The 25548-nt window shown below is 42.1% G+C and overlaps 2 protein-coding genes and 1 pseudogene across 2 annotated transcripts in view; 2 read left to right on the top strand and 1 right to left on the bottom strand.

Annotated features, from left to right (window-relative positions):
* The window catches only part of ARHGAP31 (Rho GTPase activating protein 31), a 115654-nt gene extending 105875 nt beyond the window's left edge, over positions 1-9779 (top strand). The window contains exon 12 of the mRNA XM_025913872.2: positions 2234-9779. Coding sequence (XP_025769657.1) covers positions 2234-4663 — 2430 coding nt within the window. The 3' untranslated portion in view covers positions 4664-9779. The remainder of the gene's footprint in view (positions 1-2233) is intronic.
* On the top strand, positions 418-518 carry LOC112850567 (U6 spliceosomal RNA; annotated as a pseudogene).
* A 5288-nt stretch (positions 9780-15067) lies between the features above and the next one.
* Positions 15068-25548, bottom strand: part of TMEM39A (transmembrane protein 39A) — a 31599-nt gene continuing 21118 nt past the window's right edge. Inside the window, exons 6-9 of the mRNA XM_025913375.2 lie at positions 21970-22318; positions 21001-21188; positions 18954-19074; positions 15068-15547 (exon numbers count right to left, since the gene is read on the bottom strand). Coding sequence (XP_025769160.1) covers positions 15314-15547; positions 18954-19074; positions 21001-21188; positions 21970-22318 — 892 coding nt within the window. The 3' untranslated portion in view covers positions 15068-15313. The remainder of the gene's footprint in view (positions 15548-18953; positions 19075-21000; positions 21189-21969; positions 22319-25548) is intronic.

Genomic DNA, 25548 nt, shown 5'->3' with positions numbered 1-25548 from the left:
AGGGTACAGAATAGTAAGGGAGAGCTTTCTAGGCAGAAAGAGTAAGATGTGCCATGAATCTCAGGTGGGAAAGAGCATGAAACATTCAAGAAACAGGAACAAGACCAGAGAACAGGAATTTGGGCCAGAGAAAGAGGCCCAGAGGGAAGCAGGGGCCAGTCAGACAGGGCTGCTTGGAAGGGATTTGGAGATTAAGGAGCAGTGGGAAATCTGATCTGTGCAGAATTTTATACTTTAAAGGTCCCTCTATTTTGTGAGGAGAATGGCTTGGACGAGGCCGGAGAGGAGGCAGGGATGCCAGTTAGAAGGCTAGTATGTGACAGACCAGGTGAGAAAAGATGGGGGCTTAGACAAGGTTGGGGGCAACAGGGATAGAAATGGAAGGCTTCAAGAGTTATTTAGAAGCTAGAGTGGCACTCACTTCAGCAGCAAACATACTAAAATTGGAGTGGTACAGAGACGATTAGCATGGTCTCTGTGAAGGATGATATGCAAGTTCATGAAGCTTCCATATTTGGGGGGGGAGGGTTCCTGGCTGGCTCAGTCAGTAAGGCCTGCAACTCTTAATCTCAGTGTCATGAGTTCATGCTCCGCATTGGGCATGGAGCCTACTTAAAATAAACTAGAATAAAATAAAATAAAATAAAATAAAATAAAATAAAATAGCAACGTCTAAAATAATATTTTTATTTTAATAATTTTAACTATCACACAATTTTAATAATTTTAATTATCACATAAAGAAAGACGCTAAAATGAACAGGACTTGGTGAGGGATTGGGTAAGAGTGAGGAAGAAGGAAGAATCAAGACACCTCATAGATTTCTGATCTGAGCAGAAAGATGCACCATGGTCCACTTACTGGGATGGTAGAGAGGGGTGGAGGGGAGTTTACATGCTCATTTATTTATCTAAATTTATTGATTTCTTAGTAAGAGATCAATAAATGGAGGTGCTGAGAAGAGTAAAGAGAGGCTGCCCCTGCCCTGAAGGTGAAATAGAAATAGATACAAATGAATGCAATACAGTAGAATCAGATCCTAAAAATATCCCTGCCTTTTGACCAAGTAATCCTATTTCTGGAGAATTCTCTGAAGGAAATAACTCAAATAGAAATAACTCAAAAGAAAACCTCTTATTGAGCAACTACTCACAGTATACCAGACTCTGGCCTTGAGGAATCAAAGACGAATGGACACAATTCTTGACCTCCAAGAGCTCATAGTCCATTCATTGGGAAAGATAAGATAAGCATCAAATTAATTGTAACATGAAACACATGATCAGAGCCGGATGAGAAGTGATGTCAGGTTGGCATGAGGTCAGGTTTCTCATAAAGGCCTGAACCCCCACAGGATGGATATGCCTTCTAGAACTGCTTCTCCCTGGGACAGAATTAGACCTTGAGAGAAGAACTGAAGGCCACTGAAATTTGTTTCCCAGGCCCCGACCAGGCCTCCCTTCATCCCTTTCCTGTCTACAGTTTGGGGCTTTGTGTAGGGTAAGGGAGGAGTCAGACAAAGAGAAACTAGACTTGAGGGGAGACAAGGGCAGCAAACAAGATGGAGGAGAAGGCACCCCTTCAGATCAACAGTGGTTATCTGTGGGTAGTAGGAATATAAGATTCTGCTGTTTTTGTATTCTCCTTTATTTTAATATGTGTTAAAAAATTTTTTTCCATGTGAAATACATATTTCTTTGGTAATAAAATAAAATCTGTATTTATTTATTTGGAACGCAGATGTCAGGGCAAGACTTAACATTTACATTCCACTGGGAGAATCTGTTTCTTGTGTGCCATCTGGTAAACCTGAGGTTAAATGAGACCAGGGGTTGGTTTGTTTTATAAGTCAACAGTGCACAGGGATTAAGTGTTTCTGTTCTGGTGTAGACACAGCTGGATTTTAGTCCCAGGCTGCTGCTCTGTGATTTCGGTAAATTGTTTAATCTGTTTGAACATAGGTCTCCTCACCTCTACAATGGGAGTAGTTACAGTAGTGTTTACCTCTTAGAGTTGTTGGGACAATTAAACAAGAAAATGCAGTTAAAATGTGTTACCGCACATCATAAGCACTGAGTAAACATCCATGGTTATTAATGCAGTGTCCTTTACTTGCTGGGATAGTGCAGCCTGGCACCTCGCCAATCCCTTTACTCTCCCTGAGAAACAGTTGCAGTTGTCGGTGCCGAGAGTCCTTGGCTCTAAAATAATCCGTTTCTTGGTGTTTTTCAGGATGAAGATGATCTGGCCAACACCCTGATCTGGCCCGAGATTCAACAGGAGCTGAAAATCATTGAATCTGAGGAGGAGCTCTCACTGCCACCACCTGCTCCAAAGATCTGCCCAGTTCAGCCAATCCTGGAGTCCAGTCCAGGGCCTCTCGCTTCCCCAGAGCCTCCTGGGAGCTTGTCCTGTGGCCCAACTGCTGTCTCCACCCCTGTGGAGGAGCGGACTAGGGATCCAACCAATCAGAGCACACAGGGGACTTCCACGGCAGCCAATAGAGAAAAGCCAGAGACTATGAACAGCCTCCACCCATCTGAGCCAGAGAAGGGCCAGCGCCCAGATCCCACCAGCCTGGCTCCTCTGGAAATCGCACCGTTTGAGGCGGCTTCTCCACAAGCAAGGGTGGACCAGGGAGGCCCAGGGAATCTGTCTCCTCTGCTCCCGCCTGCCGCGCCCCCTCCAACTCCTCTGGAAGAGGCGCCTCGAGATCAGCTATCAAAGGGCAGCCCTGAGAGAGAAGACTCGTCTAGGAATTTGCAGACAAATCCATATATAGACCAGCTGAAGTCCAAAGGCAGCCCTGGGACCCCCAGACTTTGTCAGGGGGAGGAGGTCTCTCTAGGGGAAAGCGAACATCAAAATTCAGAGAATGCTGCCCCTGAGGGAAAAGGCTCTGGTCTTCGAAGCCCAACAAGAGAGGTTGAGATCTCCCCACAAGGAGAGGGGGATGTAGCCCATTCGGTGCAGGAGCCCTCAGACTGTGATGAAGACGAAACTGTGACAGACATTGCCCAGCATGGCCTGGAGATGGTGGAACCCTGGGAGGAGCCCCAGTGGGTAACGAGTCCCCTTCACTCTCCCACCCTGAAAGATGTGCAAGAGGCCCAGGTGCAGGGCGCCCAGGGCCACCGATTGGAGAAGAGGCTTCCCCACAGGCCCAGCCTTCGCCAGAGCCATTCTCTGGATAGCAAAACCACCTCTGTCAAGAGCCAGTGGACTCTTGAGACTCCCTCCTCCAGCAGCTGTGCTAACCTTGAGGCAGAGAGGAATTCCGACCCTCTGCAATCCCTGGCATCCAGGAGAGAGATTACTGAACGGGATGAGAAAACCCTAAGGTCCTTCAGAGAGTTCTCTGGCCCAAAAGGGACAGAGGCTGTTCCCAGCCAAAAGGGACCAAGTGGTTTGCAGCCCAAACCAGCAGAAATCAGCCCTGTCAGCCTGGCAGAGGGAAAGGAACTGGGGGCACACCAAGGGCACAACAACCCTCAGATTGAGCAAGGTAGTGTTCCTGGGCCAGACAATAGCAAGGAAAGTTCACCTAGTGTGCAGGACAGTACCTTGCCTGGAGAGCATCCCCCAAAGTTACAGCTGAGAGGCACTGACTGTGGACCCCCCAAAGGGAAACACAGGCCTTCTTCCCTCAATTTGGACTCTGCCATTCCCATCACTGACCTCTTCCGGTTTGAGAATGTGGCCTCATTTGGTTCACCTGGAATGCAGCTCTCTGATCCAGCAGACAGGAAAGTCACATGGATGTCATCATCTCACTGTAAAGTAGACCCATGGAGTATTTACTCCCAGGACCCTCAGGACTTGGACATTGTTGCTCAGGCCCTGACAGGCCGCCGTAACTCGGCTCCTGTGAGTGTGTCAGCTGTGAGAACCTCCTTCATGGTCAAAATGTGCCAGGCCAGGGCAGTCCCAGTCATCCCACCCAAGATTCAGTATACACAGATCCCACAGCCCCTGCCCTCTCAGAGCTCAGGTGACAGTGGGGCTCAGCCTCTGGAAAGGGGCCAAGAGGAACCCAGCTCAACTGGTGAGACCAATCAGAAATCTGCCAAAGATGATTCTGTCTCTTCCTCAGAAAGCCCAAAAGAAGAGAAATCAAAGCAAGATACAGGAACCACTGCATCCTTGCCAATGGATACCACTACATCCCACATGTGTGAGGGACCCACCCTTCCTCCAGAACCAGTCTTGGCTAACCTGCTCTCCACCCAGGATGCAACAGTGCAATGCAGAAAACGCACATCAGAGACAGAGCCATCTGGAGACAACCTTCTTTCTTCAAAAATAGAGCGACCATCAGGGGGTTCTAAGCCTTTCCACAGGTCAAGACCGGGAAGACCTCAGAGCCTAATCTTATTCAGTCCCCCTTTCCCCATTATGGACCACCCTCCCCCTTCATCCACAGTGACAGATTCCAAGGTTCTTCTGTCCCCCATCAGAAGTCCCACCCAGACAGTTTCCCCTGGCCTTCTTTGTGGGGATTTGGCAGAAAACACGTGGGTCACACCAGAAGGGGTTACACTTAGGAATAAAATGACCATCCCTAAGAATGGCCAAAGACTAGAGACCTCAACCAGCTGTTTTTACCAGCCCCAGCGGAGATCAGTGATTCTGGATGGAAGAAATGGGAGGCAAATAGAATGACATCAGTTCACTGGTGTCTGAAAAAAATGTCATGATTCATCATCTGGAAGTTATTACAGGGCCAACTTGCCATTATTCCAGGCGTAGGTTATCCAAATTTGGGCTTATTTTGGCCTCTTCTCTTTCTTCAGACTTTTGACCATTTATTAATTAGTTCGTTTGCCAGAAAAGAGGTCAAGGGAAGGACCAAGAGATGAAATTTAGATAAATCCATAACGGCAGGTGGGAAAAGATCAGGTAACAGAACAGGGTGAAATTCTTGCCTCCAATGAGATTTCGGTTTGTTTGTGAGTTGCATTTCTCCCACATTGTCATTATCTATTACCGTTGAGAGTTGGCTAAAATAACGTCTTTTGAAAGAAAGAGAAATCCTTTGCCTGTGTTGGAAAATGTTGCTGTTGAGGTTTGAAGGCCTCCTTTTTACGTCATGCTCTTTAGTGCTCTTTAAAGCATGTGTTCTTTTAGACCAGCTTTCTGATAAGCTTTGTAAAAGTGTACACTCCAGAATGGAAGAAGATTTGGAAGTGCAAACTAACACCTAAAGATCCAACTGGGTGACTTTCCCTGGAATCTCTGCAGACCTGTCCAAGATGGCTCCATATATCAGCGTTGAAAATCAGAATCTATACACAAGAGCAAATTCTGAGACTGGAAAAATCTAAGAAAACTTATTGGCTGTGGCTTTTGCTAACTTGGGACTCTACCATTATCCTGACCTCTGATTTACAAATCCAGTAGCTGGGCAAGGTGGGGGCTGAGCTGAGCTGAGGGTTACCTCAATGAAATGTGCTGAATCTTCACTTGAGTATGCAATAGTGAAGTGAAGTGATCTGTTTTCTTTCCAAATCAGAGTCCAAGAACAGGATATCATCATAGAGAAAAACCTCACGCATGGGCAGAACCATACTCTAAACTTAATATGTTTAAATTGGTTGGGCATTAGAGAAAACACCTCTAGCTCAGCTTCCCTCTCCCCCACACTAGGCTGGGAGTACAGGAAAGGATAAGTGGGGAACCCTGGCAGGGTGACCATCACTACCACTTGGTGAGGGCTGCCCTTCTGAATATGCATATTTCATTTTAGCCAGTGGGTGCCTCCCCCTCTCCCTCTCCTTCCATTACTCAGAGCATATTTGAGTATCTTTCTCCTTTCCATAATCCGCCTCATCCATCACCCACCCCAGCACTCCAACTTGCCCTTCTTCTTGTCTATATGCAGGCAGAAGCAATAAACCAATCTGATCTTATTTCAGTTTTTTAGAACTTCCAATGGTTCTTTCCTTTTTGATCGGTGAGAGGAAGGAGAACTAATATAACCTGCTGGCAGATTTTTGGTGCTTCCCCCAAAAAGGGCTTCACAGGAGCCCTTCTCAAGGCAAAAGCCATTAGAGTATCAGCAGTTTCAAACCTAAGACAACGATCTTATTTGAGAAACAAATTAAAATAGACCTGTTTCTAGCCCTATCCACGACTTCTCAGGGTCAAGTCTGGCTGAACTCTGTCCACAAGCTCAGTCATTGCAGAACTTTCTCTAGGGGCTAGCCAGTACCTCTGGGCAGGCCTCACAACCCATGCTGCTGCTGGGGTAGGTAGGGGCTGAATTAAAGTTACCTCGTCCAGTGAGAAATTGGAAGCTGATGCCCTGCAACAGATACATATTCCCCTCTCCTTTCTTCCCTGACAAACCTTACAGTTTTAAAATCTTGTCCTATACCTTTTAAGCCAGTGTCTGTAGTGGGGTAACTGGCAGGCCAGCTGATGAGTTCTACTTTCAGAGGGCGCTGAGGTGAGTGAGGAGGGGAGCAGTTAATAGGCGTTTCGGGGTCTTGCATTCTCATTAGGTGAGCAAGACACTGGACCAACAGCTGAGGAGATGTCAACCCATTAAAAACACAAAGTCCTAGGGTATAGCATTTTTCCTCCTTGGCAAGCAAGGTGAAGAAATATAGTGGTGACAGATGAGAAAGGCCATGTTCAGGAGAGTTGAAAAGTACATTCCTGCCTTATCAGAAAATGTGGGCAGATAGGCTTTATCCCAATCGCAGTGCACTATGGTGTCTATGCTTTGATAAAGACCATGTTCCAGTTACAATGTGAGAGAGGAAGGAAACTGGACTTTGCCTCACCATCAGAACTCTGAGCCAAGTAATGAAATATTTAAACTGTTTTACGATTATTTTGAATTTTTGTTTGTAACACTTAGAGGATATATTTTTATTTGGGAATAGACTCAGAAGCCACTAAGTACATATTAATGAGTGGGTTCTGCTCGGGGCACCTAGGCACATTTCTTAAATGGCTGCCATGCTCCTTAGACAGACTCTGACACCTTTTGTCTGTAGCATCATCTTCAGGAGTTTGGATATGTGGATGCCACCATGAGACACAATGACAACTGTCTGGAGATATTCTGTATTCTCAGCTTCCCTAGCCAGTGAATCCAGAAGGCTGTGGAAGCTGACTCACCCTCTCAATCAGTGTCCCGCTGTGAAAATGTGGACTTCTTCTTCACTATAGCCCAGCCTGTCAGCTGTCACAAACGCATCCATAAACTTCCTGGGGACTAGGGCTAGCCTGGCGCTGAGGAAATTCCATTTCATGGCAGAGAACTCAGATTTTCCCCCCTGAAATTGTTCCCCCAAATGCCCTGAGATGACCTATTTGGTCATTCATTTGGGACTGAATAATGACCCCCTTGAGAATGGCCGGCTGGAAATCAAATTGCCCACTTCCACCCAGGGGAGGGACAGAACAAGGGCTTGTGTTTTCAGGAGGATCTACAGGGTGCTCTGCAAAAGGCTGAAAAATCAAATTGGCAAAGTGCTCCTTCAAATCAATTACCAGTCCTCAAAATGGGGGTGGCTGGATTTAAATGTTGAAATGAAATGCATGCATCTCCTAATGTTTTCTTTCAGTGTTAGCAGTTGCTTGAGAGGATAATCTGTATTGATTGGCAAAATGGCCCTCTCAGGCCAGCTATTTTTTTCTTTTCTTTTTTGCCAAAATGGACCAGATAGAGGGAAATTTGATTTTTATCCTTTGCTTTAGATGGAATGTGAAGAGACCTGACCAAGAACTCCATTAAGACAGCTTAATCTAAGCCATAAAATTCAAAATATTGACCGACTCAAAATGCAGGATTCTGGGGAATTTAAAAACGTAATAAACATCATCATCCTCAACAGTATTTATCAAGAGCTTAGTAATATTGCACTGGGTGCCTTAGAACTTAAATCCTTGAAGAGTCTACTGAAAAAGGGGAGAGGCATGGTAGCAAATGAAATAGTCCATAAACAAATAGGCACAAGATTTAGAACCATTAAGTTATCAAATGACAGCTGAAAGGGAAACATGTAGCAACTAGCATCCTTTAATAGGATTGTTAATAGTGTTCGAGTTACCTACTGACTTTAATCAAATTAAACACAATTGCAAATCCAGCAGAAGGTACTAGGGAGACAGGCGTTGAGAATTTTGCTTTGTTTAAAAAATGAGAGAGCGGTAATCAAGAACAAATAGTTCTGAAGTTGTGTGTGGTCTTAATTGGTTTGGTTGTGAAGGCCTGCTGGATCTCTGCTAATGAGCCAGGTAATAGCATGCCATGCTCCTGAGAGGGGGCTTTAGAGACTTCCATCACCGCAAAATGTATTAACTCCTGTTGATGATGAAGTCATAGGTCCAAGATAAGCTGCTCCTTTCATGCCTAATGTTCAGCGCATGATAATCACATTTGACTAAAATTGGGTGGTTTATTTATCTACACAGGTCTTGAAGGGGCAGTGGGGAGCATAAGATTCATTTGTCTGGAATTGGAGTGGGAGAGGTTCGGGACAGGACCACATTCTACCACCGGCTTGTCCTATCTGATGACAAAATTAATCTTGGGGTTAAGTGTTGTCAGGAGTATGATTTTAGGCACTTCCAGCAGGAAGGTCAGCTCAAAATGTGGAATGACAACGTGTCCTCCTTTGTCATCACCTTCCAAGCATGGAGAGGCATAGGAGATAGAAAAAGGGTGATTGCCTGAGATCAGTGTCAGTCTAGATAGTATAAAACTGGGGGCCACCACAGACGAACTGGCACACAGATCATTTAGCAGCCTTGAGGTTCATGAGCAATGCAAAATCACTTCTCTGTGAGGTTGAAGGAGGATGTAGCTAAATATAAGAAACCCACGAAGTAGGTAGCTGTGTGTTTTACTGGATGGATCACAATGCTTTGCAATAACAATGCCATAGTAATTCCTGGCTTATAATTCTGCAAGATAAAGCACTTTTTCAAAGCCATCTGTTAGAAATCTACATGGATTCAGCTGTTTGTTGAGCTCGACAAGTGTTTCCAAAGATATAGTCAAATTGTTTCTATTGATTAAAAAAGTATAAATATTAAACCTATCCATAGAGACATTTAAGTGTAATTAAAACAGATGTTATGCTTTAAAAATGTATTCTAATAAATGATATAAAGGATAATGCTTATGATGGCACTGTGAACTAGAGAAAGACCTGGGCTCATCAAAATCAATAATAGGAAAAGTAGATTATATGCATCAGGCTCATTGTTCTGGTTCGATGTTGGCTTTCTTTCTTCAAGGTTTGGTTTCACAGCTGGAGTCCTGATGATTTGCTTGAGTAAATTTTTCTTGTTTTTGTTATTTTACCTCTTAATATTGTCAAATATTTGCAACTTCTCTCTCTTACTGTTGTAATCATACATGTTACCAAAGATACCCATTATAAATCAATGGATATTGTCATGAAAATTAAGAAGAAAAAAAGCTATTGCTTCTCAAAAGTCCACAGCTTACCAAGTTATGTGAATCCATCTGCACAGATGTGAACTCAATTTTTCTATTACTTGAATCAGTCAATTGGAGGGGACTGCTCTTTCATTTGAATGATTATGTTAATGGTGCTCTTAGGGAAAGAAGCAAAATCCTGGCATATATTATCACAACAAAGGGGGAGAAAGGCACTCAATGGGTCTAAATCACAGGCCCTTAGGAAAAAAAAAAAAATCACACAACTAAGGCTTACAATCTGGCAATGAAAAACACCACTGCCAAGGGGACAAAAATACTAACCTTCTAAATAAAAATATTTAGAACTTCACACTACTCAGGTCTGCTCCTGTCATCCCTCATTACTACCCTAAATGCCTTTTCATCTTCCCTATTCCCAGATCCACACTTGCTCTGTTTCTCTTTCCTGGATCCGTGCCCACTGCCCCCCAAATGGCAGCACACAGTTGCCCTCACTCTTAATCTTTCCTCCAGCCTCTGGAGTCTTCTCTCATCACAGCCCTGGTATCTTCCCTCAATGTTGCCTCCACTTCCTGGATTTCAATAAAACTTGACTCTCCTCTGAGGACGCTCCTGTCCCTGAACAATTAAGGCTACACATTTCTCCCTTGTTACACAAACTAGGTGTTCTCTAGTTTCCCACTTCTGCTTTTGCACCATTGCTCCTGCCCATCTTCTACAAAAATCTATTACCAAAATTCATGGAATCCAGCTATTTTAACTTTTATCATACTTTGTGGCTACAATGTAGTCAATGTCCCAGATCTCCCAGTCTTTGGCACCGAGCTCCCTCTTTCCACCATTGTTCTGGATGATTTCAGTGTTCCTGAGGAAAACCCGCCCCGCACTCTTGGCACAGTTGCTCACAGCTTTTACTTCTCTTTAGTTTGGGCCATTTGCCTCCAGGGTTTCACATTATGCTGTTTCACAACCCACAACTCTGTGATCCTAAACTCTCATATTCCATTCTCAGAATTTCTCCTATCCTTGCTCCTTTATCCCTTCTACTTGCTCAAGATTACTAACGCCTGGCTTACGCCTACTCTGAGAGACAGTACTCCCAACCAGACTTCATTCTTCCTTCCCTAGCCTTTCCAGACCTCAAGGAATAGCATCTCAACTACTCCCACCAGCACTACTAACTCCCTTGACCACTAGTACTTCAGCCATACCTGCTTTGCAAACCTCCAAACTAGGACCAGGACTCTTACCACCCATCTTCTCCACTCTTTTACTTATTGTTGAATTAGACCAGAGAAAAATTTAAAACCATGGCAGGAGAGCCTTTGAAAATTTATGGTTTACCACCTCATCAGTACCCTCATTCCAGAAACTCACAAAAGATATTTCACTATTCTAAGCCCCCTCCTAGGTTGATCCACCCCCCACCCCCCCAATTTGCCCCTTACTTCACAAGTTTATGCTGTCAGATGTTTCTTCAATACCCCTACCCCCCACCAGCACCTTCTCATCCATATAAGTATGTACCTGAACTTCCTTCTAGCTCACAGGAATTGCTATTCCTCTTCCCAAGGGCTCCCAAGAACACCTTCTAATTCACAACTTCTTCATTCCAATTCACTGCTCTGGACCAACTGCAACCTGACCTCCACCCCCATTGCTCCATTAAAATTTCTCTTGGCTAAAGTCACCAATGATCCAATAATCACATCAACAGTCAATTCTGTCTCTTGACTTCCTTCTTCTCTCATATTTGATACTGTTGATCATTTCTTCCTTGAAACACTAGTTCACCTTGTCTCTTAGACCTCCATTTCCTTAGTCTGGTTCACTTGAAAGCTTCCTCTTCCTCTCTGCTCTAAAATGTTTTTATTCACCAGAATTGTCCTTCCCTTTCACCCCACTGTTTCTATCACCCACACAACTTTGACACCTCACCCTGCCCCCTCTCACCTTCTCTTACATGAACTTTTTAAATGGTTGGCTAACTGATCTCCCCGCTTTAAGTCTCATTGACATCTGTCCATTCTCCAGATTGTACATACTGCTGCCAAAGTTGTCTAAGGATGGTGGATCTCATCGAAATCACCTTGAGTGTGTTAAAACAGATTTCTGGGCTCTATCCAGAGTTTCTGACTTAGTAGGTTTTGGGTAGGGCTCAAAATTTTCCATTTCTAAGCAGTTCCTAGTTAGGTGATGCTGCTGCTGCAGACCCAGAGATTACATTTTGAGAACTCTCTGGGTCCTAACTCCTAAGTTTAAAATCTTCCATTAGCTGCCTTCAGTTCCTAGACTTCTAAGAATTACTTGAAGTGCTTGTGAAAGGGGCACATTTTTGGGCTTCACTCTTGATTCCGACTTAGATCTGATGTAGTATCCAAGGATCACACCTTTGAGAACCTGTGACCTATGTGGAATTCAAGTCTTTCTATAATCTATCCTTTGCCTATCTCGCTAGCATTATTGAACTGGTTATTTAAAAATTAGTCCAAGTCCATGGCATGCTGGGTGGCTCAGTTGGTTAAGCTTCCAACTTTGGCTCGGGTCATGATCTCACAGTTCGTGAGTTCAAGCCCCGCACTGGGCTCTGTACTGACAGTGCGGAGCCTGCTTGGGATCTCTCCTTCTCTCTCTCTCCCCCTCTCTGCCCCTCCGACTCATGCTTTCTCTCTTTCAAAATACATAAAAACTTTTTTAAAAACCCACTAAACTAGCCCAAGTCCGTGCCTTGGATTTTTGTATGTCCTGTTCGTACCACATGAACCTTCTTTCCCTCATCTAAGTGTTCAACTCCCAGTCCTCCTTTAAAATGCTCCTTATGTGTTACTGTTGCAGTGAAGTCTTCATGACACTGCAGCTTTCAAGCAAAGTTGATAAATCTCTTTTCTGCATCACCTCTGTACCTTTCTGAACACCTTTGTGTTATAATTACTTATCTGTCTTCTATTAATGAACGCTCAACATCACTATCTCTGGCACCCAGCAGTGTCTGATATGTAATAATTGCTCAGTAAATAGAAATGGGGGAGAGTTGGTGGTGATGACTGATAGGGAGGGGAAAGAAGCTTAAGGAATATAACACGGAATCAGAGTAAATAGGATATTGAGGAATATTCCCATCATGCTCATGCCTATGAACTGCTTTCCTCTACTTACCCACCTTAAACCACCCAAACTGGCCAAGCATCTTTCTCCTTTTCCTGTATCCAAAGTTCACCCAACTGATCTTTTGCTATGCCATTTTTTTCCACTTAATTTCCCAGTATATAAACAGTCACCAAAAGGCAATTCTTTACTGAGTATGTATCTCCTAATCAAGCAAAGATGATGTACTTTCTTTCACATGACGCATAAGTAAAGGGATACACAGGGAACTACATCTGAATGTGGCACCTACAAAGGACAGCTGAAATATGTAGGAGCATGTTGCACTGGAGGCTTTTGTCTCCCTGATGCTGTCATATCTGCAAGGGGGAGGGGGGCACTTTGAAATTTCATTAGCCCAAACTTAATTTTTTTTTAATTCTTTTTTTTGAATGTTTGTTTATTTTTGACAGAGAGAGAGACAGAGCATGAGCGGAGGAGGGGCAGAGAGAGGGTGAGACACAGAATCCGAAGCAGGCTACAGGCTCCAAGCTGTCAGCACAGAGCCCTATGCGGGGCTCGAACTCACGAGCTGTGAGATCATGACCTGAGCCGAAGTCAGACACTCAACCGACTGAGCCACCCTGGCGCCCCAGCCCAAACTAATTTTTCTTATATTCACTCATTTGTTTAGCCAGCCTGGCATCTGGTCCTCCTGATTTAGGACTCATTTAGGATATGGCCAAGACAGGTCAAACCAGAAGGGGCAGGCAGGAGTGTAGGGGATCAGCTTAGGAGAGCCAGTCTGTTCTCTTTAATCAGATCTAATCTATCTGAGCTGATAGAACCAAGTTGGAGCCATTTTGATGTGCCAAGACCACCCATTTTGCTCTGAGCTGTCAAGTAATCTCTTCAAAATGTTTATGGGTCAAAAGAAACCCTATCTAAGGAAAGAATATTGAGATGGCCTCCCTCCACTCCAAGAACCACCTTATTTAGGTTGAGCCACTTTACAAAAGCAGCCAATACACTGTGGTTACCTGCTATTTTTCCAATATACCAAAATTGTTCCCACCTCAGGCCACTGTCTTTGGTATTACTGAATGCTCCCCAAATTATTTAGATGGCTCAGTCTTGCTTCTTTGCTCTGCTCTTTGCTCAGAAATCACCTTCTCAAAGACGTCTTCTAGCAATGCCACTCCTGGCACTATTTCTTTGCCCTGATTTATTTTCTCTTTACCACACTTACTTATTACTACCAGGAGACAATACACATGAATTTATTTACGGCACATTTTGCACCTCCATATTGTAAGTTCTATGAGGGTAGGAACTTTGCATTTCTTTTTCACTGTTATTTTCCCAGTGCCTAATATTGTGCCTGGTGGTCAATATGTATTTGTTGAATAGCTGCATGGACTCAGACTGCCAAATAATGTATCTTAAAAACAACAAAAAGTATACATGTCAAAATATTTAAGGGGAAAATGGTTAAACTTAGCAGTCACCTTGGATAGCTGTATATAGACACGTACTCCTCATAATGCTGCCTTTGCTGAAAACCTGTTGGGAACTCTTCTGCAAGAATTGTTTTCAGAGCCAGTTTATGAATTACATGATTGGTCTTTTTACTTCATAGGTCATATTGTGTTTCACCAAAAACTTCACAGTGTAAAAAAGCCAAAGCACAGAAAACATATGAGAATACATTTCAGGCTCTCAAGACAAGGCCTCAGAAGTTTAGATGACTAGTGACATCAATTGACTAAGTAGTTCACCTCTTGAGAATATGGACATGGACCAAAAAAGGTTAATGCTCACAAACATAGAGGTTCTGGAATTTGAAATTAAAAACACATTTTAGGCATAGATCGAATCATCTGAGGACAAAGAGGTAACTTCTTCTATTTCACTTCTGCTTATAACTCCAAACATGCTGTGGGCTGCTGTCCGGACTGCATCCAAGATTGTTTAGCTGAGAACTTGCCCATTCTTCCAGTTACTTGGTATCTTCAGCCTGCCTATATGCCAGCCCACATGGCTTTACACTCATCTTCTCCCACTGGTCCAGCCATACACCATCTCCTTCATGATATGGTCTTTCGTTCTAAAGACTGTCTTAAAAAATATTATTGCAAATAGCTAATAATAAAAGGAAAATCTAAGAGGCAAAAGAAGTGAAAGAACAGGGAAAATGACCGCAAAATCCTGAGTTTCAGGATAGTAGCTTATCTGTAAGTATTTTTAAATGTCATTGAACAGAACAAAATGCTGAGTTCCTATCTCAGAAATGCTTCCTCCCAGTAGGCAACAAAGAGAACCCCACCCAGGACTATAACCCAATCTTTATTCCATGTACTCCAATACAGTTAGCCAGCCAAAGAGAAAGAGACTGGGTGCTGTCAGGCGACTCCACTGACTTCCCTTTCTGTAGCAGTCGGGCCAACTGAGGACTAAAGATAATTCGGACTGGAAGCAGCGTAGACACACCAAAGGTATGGTGTCAAGTGATATATGAGATGTGTTCATAAATGAATGAGTTATTCCAGAGCCACACAAACAAATCAATCTCTTTACTGCAGAGGCACACCTCTCGTCCTGTGTATTATTCAAATGTACTAACACATGAAAGATCACATCACCTTGTTTATGGATACATTTAATATCCCTTACCCTTCCCACCTTTCAAAACATAATAGTATACAAAATATAAAATATCTTAAATATTTATAAAAATCGCAAGAAAAAAATAGAACGTATGAAAATATTTTTATCTGAGTTCTCCCTCATTGTTGAGAGGCAGCTTAATTTGCCTTGAGTTCATAACTGTTGAGTGGGTAGGAGTATGCCCTGCCTAATACTATTCTGTCCCGGAGAAGCTTAAATAAAACATAGTAGTTGCAGAAGAGGATGAGAGCCATGGAAAGTGTGTGGTTCCACTTCTCTGACCGCAGCAAGGAATAGAGCTGGTAGAAGACGACACTGCCCTCAATAAGGATAAGCAGATTTAACAGCCTTAATGGACGATGAAATAGGAACTGTAAAGACATTAAAAAACAAAACGTTATTTCACAGAAAAATACTGTAGTCTTCTCACATTTTCTCCTAAGATAATTTCATATTTACAGGTTCCTATGTGCAATAATATATAGATCTGCTTACTGAACATCAACCAGGCTATTTCTTGCTGTAGAGACCCAAACCTTTCCCATTTTGCTCAAGGAATAATGAAATAAGTTTTATTTCAATGCCCTGAGACATGAAAAAGGATTATACCCAAAAGAACTCTGCCTCTAAACATTTTTCTTAAATTATATCTTGGGTATATATTCTATTTGAGATAATCCAAAGTATATTTATCTAAGACAGGGGCTGGATAAAGGACCGAATGGGAAATATTTTAGACTTTGCAAGTCAAGAGGCAAAAATCGAAGATATTATATCGGTGTTTACAACCGTTTAAAATGTAAACCATTTAAAAATGTAAAAATCATTGTTAGTTGTGGGCTGGTCTGAGACATAAACACCTACGCTAGACAAGTCTGGGGAGAGGGGAGGTCTTACAAGCCGAAATATCAATACAGTAATTTCTTAATTTTCCCTTAAACTGTGTACCCACCATCATCACTGACTCAAATCCTCTACACCATATATTTCTGCTGGACTTTTTTTTCTGGATATTGAGAAATAGGGTGCACATACAGGACGATGAGGAAAGAAGGAAAATTCAGTCAGAATTAGAATTTGGCTAAAAACAGGGCTGCTGTATTCACTTCTACCAAATTTTTTATTTTTTTTTATTTTTTTATTTTAATTTTTTTTAACGTTTATTTACTGTGAGACAGAGAGAGACAGAGCATGAACGGGGGAGGGTCAGAGAGACAGGGAGACACAGAATCCGAAACAGGCTCCAGGCTCTGAGCAGTCAGCACAGAACCCAACGCAGGGCTCGAACTCACAGACCGCGATATCGTGACCTGAGCTGAAGTCGGACGCCTAACCGACTGAGCCACCCAGGCGCCCCTCTACCAAATTTTTTAAGTGGCTAAATCCTGGTTTACTAATAAAAACGCATTATGAATAGAAAGATAGAGGTCATAGGGTGCAAATTGTAGCAATGGTGGTATATCATATCTAAATAAACTAATTTGGACCTCAAGGCACAAATCTGAGAATAAAGCCTAATTATCATGAAAGGTAGCCAGGTTCTTAGGGTCCTTCTTTGGGAGAAAGAAACTGTTTACCCTGGGTTCTAGTATATGATATTTAGTAATAGAATGTACAAAAATGGCTCTAAAAGGACCCAGGCAATTGGAGTTTCTGTGGCAATTCTAGCAATTAAAATTAAATGTGCCACTAAGCTATAAACTGAATGAGTAGAATGGTGAGGAAAGGCTTTAAATTCTAACAGTTACAGGTAGTAGGCATATTTTAAATGAGCGTTCTCAAACTTCAGTGTTCCTAAGAATCATTTCGAAATCTGTAAATGCTGCAAACTCCTGGAATCCTTCAGAGACTCTGATTCAGAAGTCTGGGGTAGGGGTCCTGAATCACTTTAAGGAGTGGGCCAGGTGATTTACATGCAAGTGGCTCAAGGACCGCTTTGAGAAGTACTGATTTACCAGTTTGGTCATGCAAAGTCAGGTAATAAGTTAACTTCTCTAATCCTTATTCTTTGGATTTTGCCCAATTCTTCAGCTGTTCAACACACTAGCAAGGAAAACACATATTTTTCAAGCAGAAAACTCCAGTAGAATACCTGGTCATTATAGGTTTCAAGGGGACTGCCCAGGCCAACAGAAGTCATTAATGGCCTGTGGAAGTCAGCTGACTGAATTAACTATTCTGTGTAGAAACCAAATGATTATGCAGCTGTGACTTAAGTCTACTCTTCCATCTTAAGGCAACCCCATAGGAGTCTAGAAGGAGTTGCTGGTAGTTTCCTCATTCAAGGGCCTTTCACCTTCTCCGTGCTCCTCCCAGCCCCCACCCAGCCCCACCTTCCACAATGGTATTTACAAGCATCCAGCCCTGATATAGAGTTCCCAGTATTTAACTGAAAGGCCTTAGTAGCGAACGCCTACTGAACCAGAAAGCCCATGTACACTCCCACCGAACTGGGAGGGAGGAAGAGATTCAAGTATCCCCCAAAAAGGTCTCCAATTCTTTCTTAGAATATAATCTTCATTCAAAGGCAATGCCCTGCACTATGAACAGTCCTCTGTATGAAACAGTCCTCTGTATGCACCTTCTTTTTCCCACTGCCACTGATCAGCTGGCTTTTCTCTTATAAGTTATTACTGTTGCCTCCTAGAGTCAGAATTTCTTGGACACTGAAAAGATCAAATATGGGGCGCCTGGGTGGCGCAGTCGGTTAAGCGTCCGACTTCAGCCAGGTCACGATCTCGCGGTCCGTGAGTTCGAGCCCCGCGTCGGGCTCTGGGCTGATGGCTCAGAGCCTGGAGCCTGTTTCCGATTCTGTGTCTCCCTCTCTCTCTGCCCCTCCCCCGTTCATGCTCTGTCTCTCTCTGTCCCAAAAATAAATAAAACGTTGAAAAAAAAATTTAAAAAAAAAAAAAAAAAAAGATCAAATAGAACATAATCCAAGGTATAAATTCAAATGGGACAGAAGCTGGGATGTCTAGCTAGATGTCTAGTGGATGTCTACTGCTTCTTCCTTTTTAACTTATAAACCTTTTCCCCTTTTATTTTATTTTTTTTTAATTTTTTTTTTAATGTTTATTTATTTTTGAGACAGAGAGAGACAGAGCATGAATGGGGGAGGGTCAGAGAGAGCGGGAGACACAGGATCGGAAGCAGGCTCCAGGCTCTGAGCTGTCAGCACAGAGCCCGACGCGGGGCTCGAACTCACGGACCGCGAGATCGTGACCTGAGCCGAAGTCGGAAGCTCAACCGACTGAGCCACCCAGGCGCCCCCCTTTTCCCCTTTTAATCCAGAAAAAGTAAAAGGCCAGAGATCATGGCATTTATCTTACTTTGATAAGGGAAGTCAAGGTACTTTAAGGAGGTGATATGTATGACAAATACAAAAAACAAAACAAAAACATTACATTACTACATCAAATGTCACTTAAGGATACACAATACAATATAATAAAGATACCACTAAACCAAACTATTACAAATAAATATTGTAAGATGAAACAAGGAAGTCTTAAATAATTGCCTACTTGTTTCAAGTAATACTAGACTCAACAAATTCCAGTGTAACTTCAAGCTGCTGAAGCTGGGATAATGGTATTTGACCTTAAAACTGCCTTTCAGAATACACTTCCAAAAGACAGGGACTATTATACTAGTAGTGATAATTACCATGTATTAACTTCCGTATGTGCTACACACTGTGCTAGGTGCTTACGCACAGAGAGGCCTCCTAATGCTTACCACTAAGTTTACGTTTGAAAAGAAATAAGTGGTACTTGCATAAAAGCGGGCATGGGATACGTCTGAAGGCACTGCCACGTTGTAAGGCCCCATGGCTCTATATAAACATCTGCTGTGTCGCACCAGCACCCCTTGAGGCCATATTGTATTTTCTGACCAACTAAGGGAGAAAGAAATGCAATGTTAGCATATTGGCAATAACAGCTAAGACAGTGTCTGGCAAGGGCAACTACATTTCTATGGAAGGGATTAAGTATTCAAGGCTTCATCTGCCTGAATTCTGAGAATACAGTAATTGCACAGTCAAACTGGAAAGAGTAGAAAGTATTTGTTATCATAACTTCACTGCTATAGAGTAGAGATGTTACCAAGTGATACAGTTAACTCAGTGTCAAGGGACTTAAGAGGCTTAGGAGAATGAGCCAAAATAAATGTGTAAGGCATCTATGAGCCAGAAAATCGAATGTAAGCAGGTGGATGGTCATCTCAATCCCAAGTGAGCAAAATCTATGGATGGAAATGCTGGAGAGAACCAACAAGAAGAGAGAGCGGATGGTAGTAAGAGTAGTGGAAAATGAACATACTGTCGAATTAGCATGACATTTACTGCAGAATTACATCCCCAAAAGCTATAGAATATCAGTTTATTTGTCACATACTTCAAATGCCTCATATATGTGTGAAGCTATACAGAACACAGAGACACACAAGGTACTGACACACAGACTTTTCTTTTTACCACTTTCTTGGTTTATTTTTATAGAAGTTTCTCTAGGAAAAAGAAGTTATGGAAGAAGCTTCATTCTTTCCAGCACCAATGTAATGGAGTTGGGGTGGGGATGGGGATCTTCAGGTTAAGCTTTTTAAAAAATCTAAGTTAATTCATCTCTTGCTGATTTTGGAAATGTTAGTTTCCTAGGGTAAGAACTGGGACAGCATTTTAGATATGTTAAAAAACAAAAAAAACGTCTAGCACCCTGAAGCTTTCCCAGTTCAGAAAATGTTCCATCAGCCTTACTCACACTTACCAGCATTAAAGTGATGATACACCTCATGGCCATGTGCCATCAGGAGCCTGAAGATGTACAGTACTAGTACTGTGGATTGTATTTTCAATTTTTATTGAAATCTGTCCTTTGCCCACAGTCGGGTTTCTTTTCAGCCTGGCCCAATCTCTTTCAGTTCCTGGGCTTGAAGGCCTGTGCTAATCTGTATCAGACATCAAGGCAGATAATTGAAGGGAGGACTCTGAGGGGGAGAGGGGAAGGGAAGGTCCCCTCAATCTGTCCCACTTAATTAGGAAAGAATTTCTAGATGATGAAATTTGTGAAATGTTCCAATTATAAAAGGGAAGAAGATGAAGATGGTCCAGGTCTGAGAGGAAGGTATGGTGAGGGCTCAGAAGTGAGAGAACCAAAGGGTTCCAAAGTTAGGCATTTTGGATCACAGGGACCATGCAGAGAAATGACTGATAAGGGAACACAATGAGAGAAATGCTTACAGAGAACTCAACTAGGGACAGTTTTCATTTAAATATGGGAAAAGCAGAGAGACATTCATTAGTGAGTTTAGGGGGAAAAAATAACAAAAAAAGGAAGCAAGGAAAATTACTAGAACAAATTTGCATTTATTAGGAAGAAAAGATGAGAGAAGCAAATTTTAGCTGCCGGTGTGTGAGATGATTAGCTAGCAGCTATTTAGCTGTGGCAATGAAGATGAGAAGATGAATCTTACAGTCTTCCAAAGAGAATTAAAAATATATCATGACTCTGTGAATTTGGGCAAAGGGTTAAGACTGAAAGAAAACTCCAATATTACAGCTTGGGAACAAATTACAAACTCTAGAGTGACTGGGCAGTTGAAAGGTAGGAGGCATTTAAGGAGGGTCTGGGGGGGTGGTGGTGGGAATGAGTTAATGTCCCCTGTGTTCAGTTTAGAGTGATGACAAGCATCCATGTTGACAGACAAACAAACAAAAAAAACCTCAAATGTTCAAAGCCAAGAACAAGAATGACACACAAAGCAAGTAAACATGATCAGCAGCATGTAGAAAGGTGTGATATGGCTTTACCCTCAGGCTACTCACATGTGCTGTGGAGCATTGCTGTAGGACCCATGTTCGAGCTTCTGCCACTTGCCCAGGTGAGCAGCTGATTTATGTAGCAAATCACAGTATTTGGATGGCAGAAGTTGTGTGGTGAGCATGACAAAAGCATTGATCCACACCATAATGAGGTGCTCACATGACCAGCGCATGTCATAGTACTGGGTACTCTGGAAGAGATCAGAAGAGGGAGAAATGATCCATGCACTGGTAAGCAAGAAGGTAAGGATGGGTGCGTGTACATACGCCCTGCAGACAAATGCCACACTGAGTCACACATGCATTGGTTGTCCTGCTGTCCGTGCAGAAAGTTCAAGAGCAGAGTCCTCCAAAATCCTTCAACCTGACTTTCTGGCTGTATGAATTAGGGTTGGGAGGGAGAGGCAATTATATTTTAAGTGCTTTCTTTCTAGAAGAGGTGAGTGCTCTCTGTGAATGACCATCCGGCTGCAGATGTGCTTCTCAAAGGGTAAAGAAAGGGCACTAAAATGTCCCAAAAGATTTTGGGCCCAAGTGACATCCAGACCATTTTTCTTTTCTACTGAAGTAAATTGAAGTTTAGATAAAGGTTAGATTAAGTTCAAGGAAACTCCTGATTAACCATGTTAAGATCAACTACAATAGGCTGAAACCTCAGTCCTCTTAAACTACTACATACTGATTCTATTATAAACACAAGTTTTATTCTCCCCAGGAACTGAAAAAAAAAAAAAAAAAAAAAAAACCACTTTAAAAAAGAAAGAAAAAAAGAGGGGACCACCACGGGTGCATCACATATATGGAAATACCTATCCGCCAACCAGGAGCGGTATTAGTGCACTCCAGATGCAGCCGAACTCCACCAATCCAGGCTGCCAAAGGGGAGACAGAGAAAAGGGGGATTAAATAAGAAATACCCAGTTTATGTCATTCACACACAAATCCAGGAGGCATACAAAAGTAACCACTTACCTTCACAAAACACAGGGGTAGAAATGCGACATAGTAGGCACTGAAGAGGGAGTTGAAGAGAACTTCCTTGATTCTGTGGTTGAAATCGGCTTTCAGACACTCTACTTCATTGCGAATGAGGTCTGGAGATAGGGGGCAGCTGTGGGTGGGGATGGGCGTGGCATTATTAAACTGTTCTTTTAGAGACTCCAGCAATAAGGAGAGAAAGTCTTTGGATTTGGCCAAGCCACCCACAGTTGAGGCACTCTCTTCTACCGCCTGGTGCTGAACCATGTAGTTATAGTCTGTGAGAAGAAGATGAGCTCTACTATCTTGGTGGAAACAGCAGAGAGGAACATAAACACCAAACCTGTAGAAAAAGGTAAATATGAAAAAAGGACCACAGATGCCCCTAAGATCAAATCTGATAACTATGTTAGTAAAATAGTCATGATTCACCAGTGTGAATGTAACAGGGACTTTGCTGTGGTAAATTCATTACTGGGGAAGTCCTTTAATTTCTTCCCATAAAGGCAATATACATTCATTGTAGAATAACAGAAGACTACAGAAAATCACGACAAAATACAAAACACCTAAAAAATAATCGGTTTTATAATTTTTACAACTGGGTGCACAGACTTCATGCTTGCTTTTTTTTATATGTTAAGCCTCATACAGCAAAAACTTTTGTATATATATATTTTTAAGTTTATTTATTTATTAGCATGTGAGCAGGGGAGGGGCAGAGAGAGAAAGGGCGAGAGAAAGAATCCCAAGCAGGCTCCACGCCAATGCAGGGCTTGAACACATGAACCATGAAAAGAAATTACCTGAGCCGAAATCAGATTTAGTGATTGAGTGACTTAGCCACCTAGATGCCCCTGTATCTTGTTTTAACTGAGTGGGTGATTATGTGTGAGTGTATATTTTGAGCATTTTTCCATGTAATTAATATTTTTTCTACAACAATTTTTAAAGATAACTATAGTGTTCTCATACAGATGTACCATAATTTACCTATTTCTTGTTGGAAACTTAGGCTGTTTCTTATTTTGCATTACCATAAATATCAATATATGGATAAGCACTTTCCTACATGATCTTTGTGTACCTCTGGTAATTTTTTTTTCTTTTTTTAATGTTTATTTATTTTTGAGAGAGAGCGAGCGAGCACGAGAGTGGGAGAGGGGCAGAGAGAGAGGGAGACACAGAAACTGAAGCACACTCCAAGCTCTGAGCTATCAGCACAGAGCCTGATGTGGGGCTCGAACTCAAAAACCATGAGATCATGACCTGAGCTGAAGTCAGATGCTCAACCGACTGAGCCACCCAGGTGCCAAATTGCAGACTGTTCACTTCAAACTACCCCCGTTTTTTTTAAATGTTTATTTATTTTTGAGAGAGAGAGAGAGCGCGCGCGAGAGAGACAGAGTGCGAGCAGAAGAGGGGCAGAGAGAGAGAGGCAGACAGAATTTCAAGCGGACTCCAGGCTCTGAGCTGTCAGCACAGAGCCCGATGTGGGGCTCGAACTCATGAACCATGAGATCATGACCTGAGCCAAAGTCAGACACTTAACTGACTGAGCCACCCAGGCACCCCTCAAACTTCCCCTTCTTAGTGAGGGGCTCCCTGCCTCCTGACTATATTACCCATCTTGATCCTACAGGCACTCCTAGGTCCCCTTGCCTGGTTATTTTTCTTCACAGATCTTTCTACTCCATCTATTTTACATGTGTATTAGGTTTTTTATTTGTTATTTTTTCTCTTGGTCTATCTCCCTCACTACAATATAAGTTCCGTGAACCGGCGATTTTGGTCTGCTTAATTCACTACTATATCCTTGATGTGTAGAAAAGTGACTGAAATATACTAGGAACTCAGTAAGTATCTAATGAATTAATGAAAAAAAATTCTATAAATACAATAAATAAATCTCTACAAGTAGAGTAACTTGATTAAAGGCCTGAATATTTTGAGACTTTTCATAACTTCTTATAGTTATTTCACCCTTGGCTCTTTAAAACTTAAAAAAATTCTTTCCCCAGTCTTTATTAAGTAACGTCCACATTGTGACTTACGCATTGTAAATAAAATACTCAATTTGCTGGCATAAGTTCAGATATGGAAAATAGCACATAAAAAGATATCCTATTTAGTTATGTATTTTATAAAAAATTAACAAATTCACCTGTTCATAGTTTTCTACAGTGGGAAAAAAAATGAGCTTGTTACTAAGTAAGAAGATGGTTAACAACTTCTTACTAAGTAAGAAGGTGTGTATATGCCCTGTGGGAAGGAATAAACGCAGAAGTAACAGAACTCACACGTGCAAAACTGTGAAGGCCAGAGAAGCCTGTAAGTTCAATACTGCCGAAACAAACTGCACATGTAAAGATGGGATAAGAGGCTACGGTGCAAGGCAGACTGCAGTGATGGCCCCATTTCTTAACCCTTCTTTGTAGTCTCACCACATAGCCCTCTGTGTGTGAAGTGATCCTGCCCTATACCCGCAATGGGCTCTACAATGTGATCTGTTCTGGCCCAAGGAATGTCAGTAGACATGCTGTGATCAGAAGCTTAAAATGGATCTGATCAATTTCATGTGTCCATGTCTAGCCTGCCAGAGCATGAGAGACCCATGGAGCAAAACTGAGTTGTCCTAGTTACTTAAACTGACAGCCAGTCAATCCAACAAATGTGACTAAACATAGCTAAGATCAGGACAGCTTCCAGATTTCCGGATGACCCCAACACATGCACGATCAATATATACTGTGGTATGCTACCATGGTTTTGCAGTTGTTTGTTACAGCATTATATGGCAATAGATAACTGATCCAGGGTAGAATGAGAGAAACTCATAGGATGAGAGAAAGGTAACATCAAAAGCTTAGACTATGGAGGGCTCTCTGTAAGGTAAAGGGGGTAAAGGAAATGATTTATTAAAGAATTTTAAAGAAGGTTAGTAACATGATTCAACTTTCATTTTGAAAATCATTATAGCTACAGTGAAAAATGGAAAGGAGGAGGGCAAGAATGGATTACCAGAAGACCAGATGGAGGTTTAGAATATAATAGCAGAGGTTACAGGGAGCAGTGGACAGATTCTTTTTTTTTTTTTTTTTTAATTTTTAATTTTTTTAAAATGTTATTATTATTTTTTAAATATAATTTATTGTCAACTTGGCTAACATACAGTGTGCTCTTCGTTTTAGGGGTAGATTCCTGTGATTCATTGCTTACATACAACACCCAGTGCTCATCCCAACAAGTGCCCTCCTCAATGCCTATCATCCATTTTCCCCTCTCCCCCATCCCCCTGGATAGATTTAAAATAAATGTAAGAGCTACAACTGTTAGTCATTGGACTAACTTACCCTAAACTGAGAAACTAGCTGAGAATCATATTAAAAAAAAAAAAAAAAAGGGCAGAAAAGAGTCCCTTTCTTTTTTAATCTATGAATAAACAAGAAAATAAAGATGTGATTATTGCCATTATCTAGTATTTTATATTTCGCATACTTAATTTTTAAATTGAAGTTAAATAAAAGATTATACAACTTTTAAAAATTGAAGAAAGTAAATATATTTAAATAT

The sequence above is a fragment of the Puma concolor genome, chromosome C2 (assembly GCF_028749965.1).
Source record: "Puma concolor isolate L17-30 chromosome C2, mPumCon1.1.hap2, whole genome shotgun sequence".
In the NCBI taxonomy this organism is placed as follows: Eukaryota; Metazoa; Chordata; class Mammalia; order Carnivora; family Felidae; genus Puma; species Puma concolor.
This window is presented reverse-complemented; position numbering and strand designations above follow the sequence as displayed.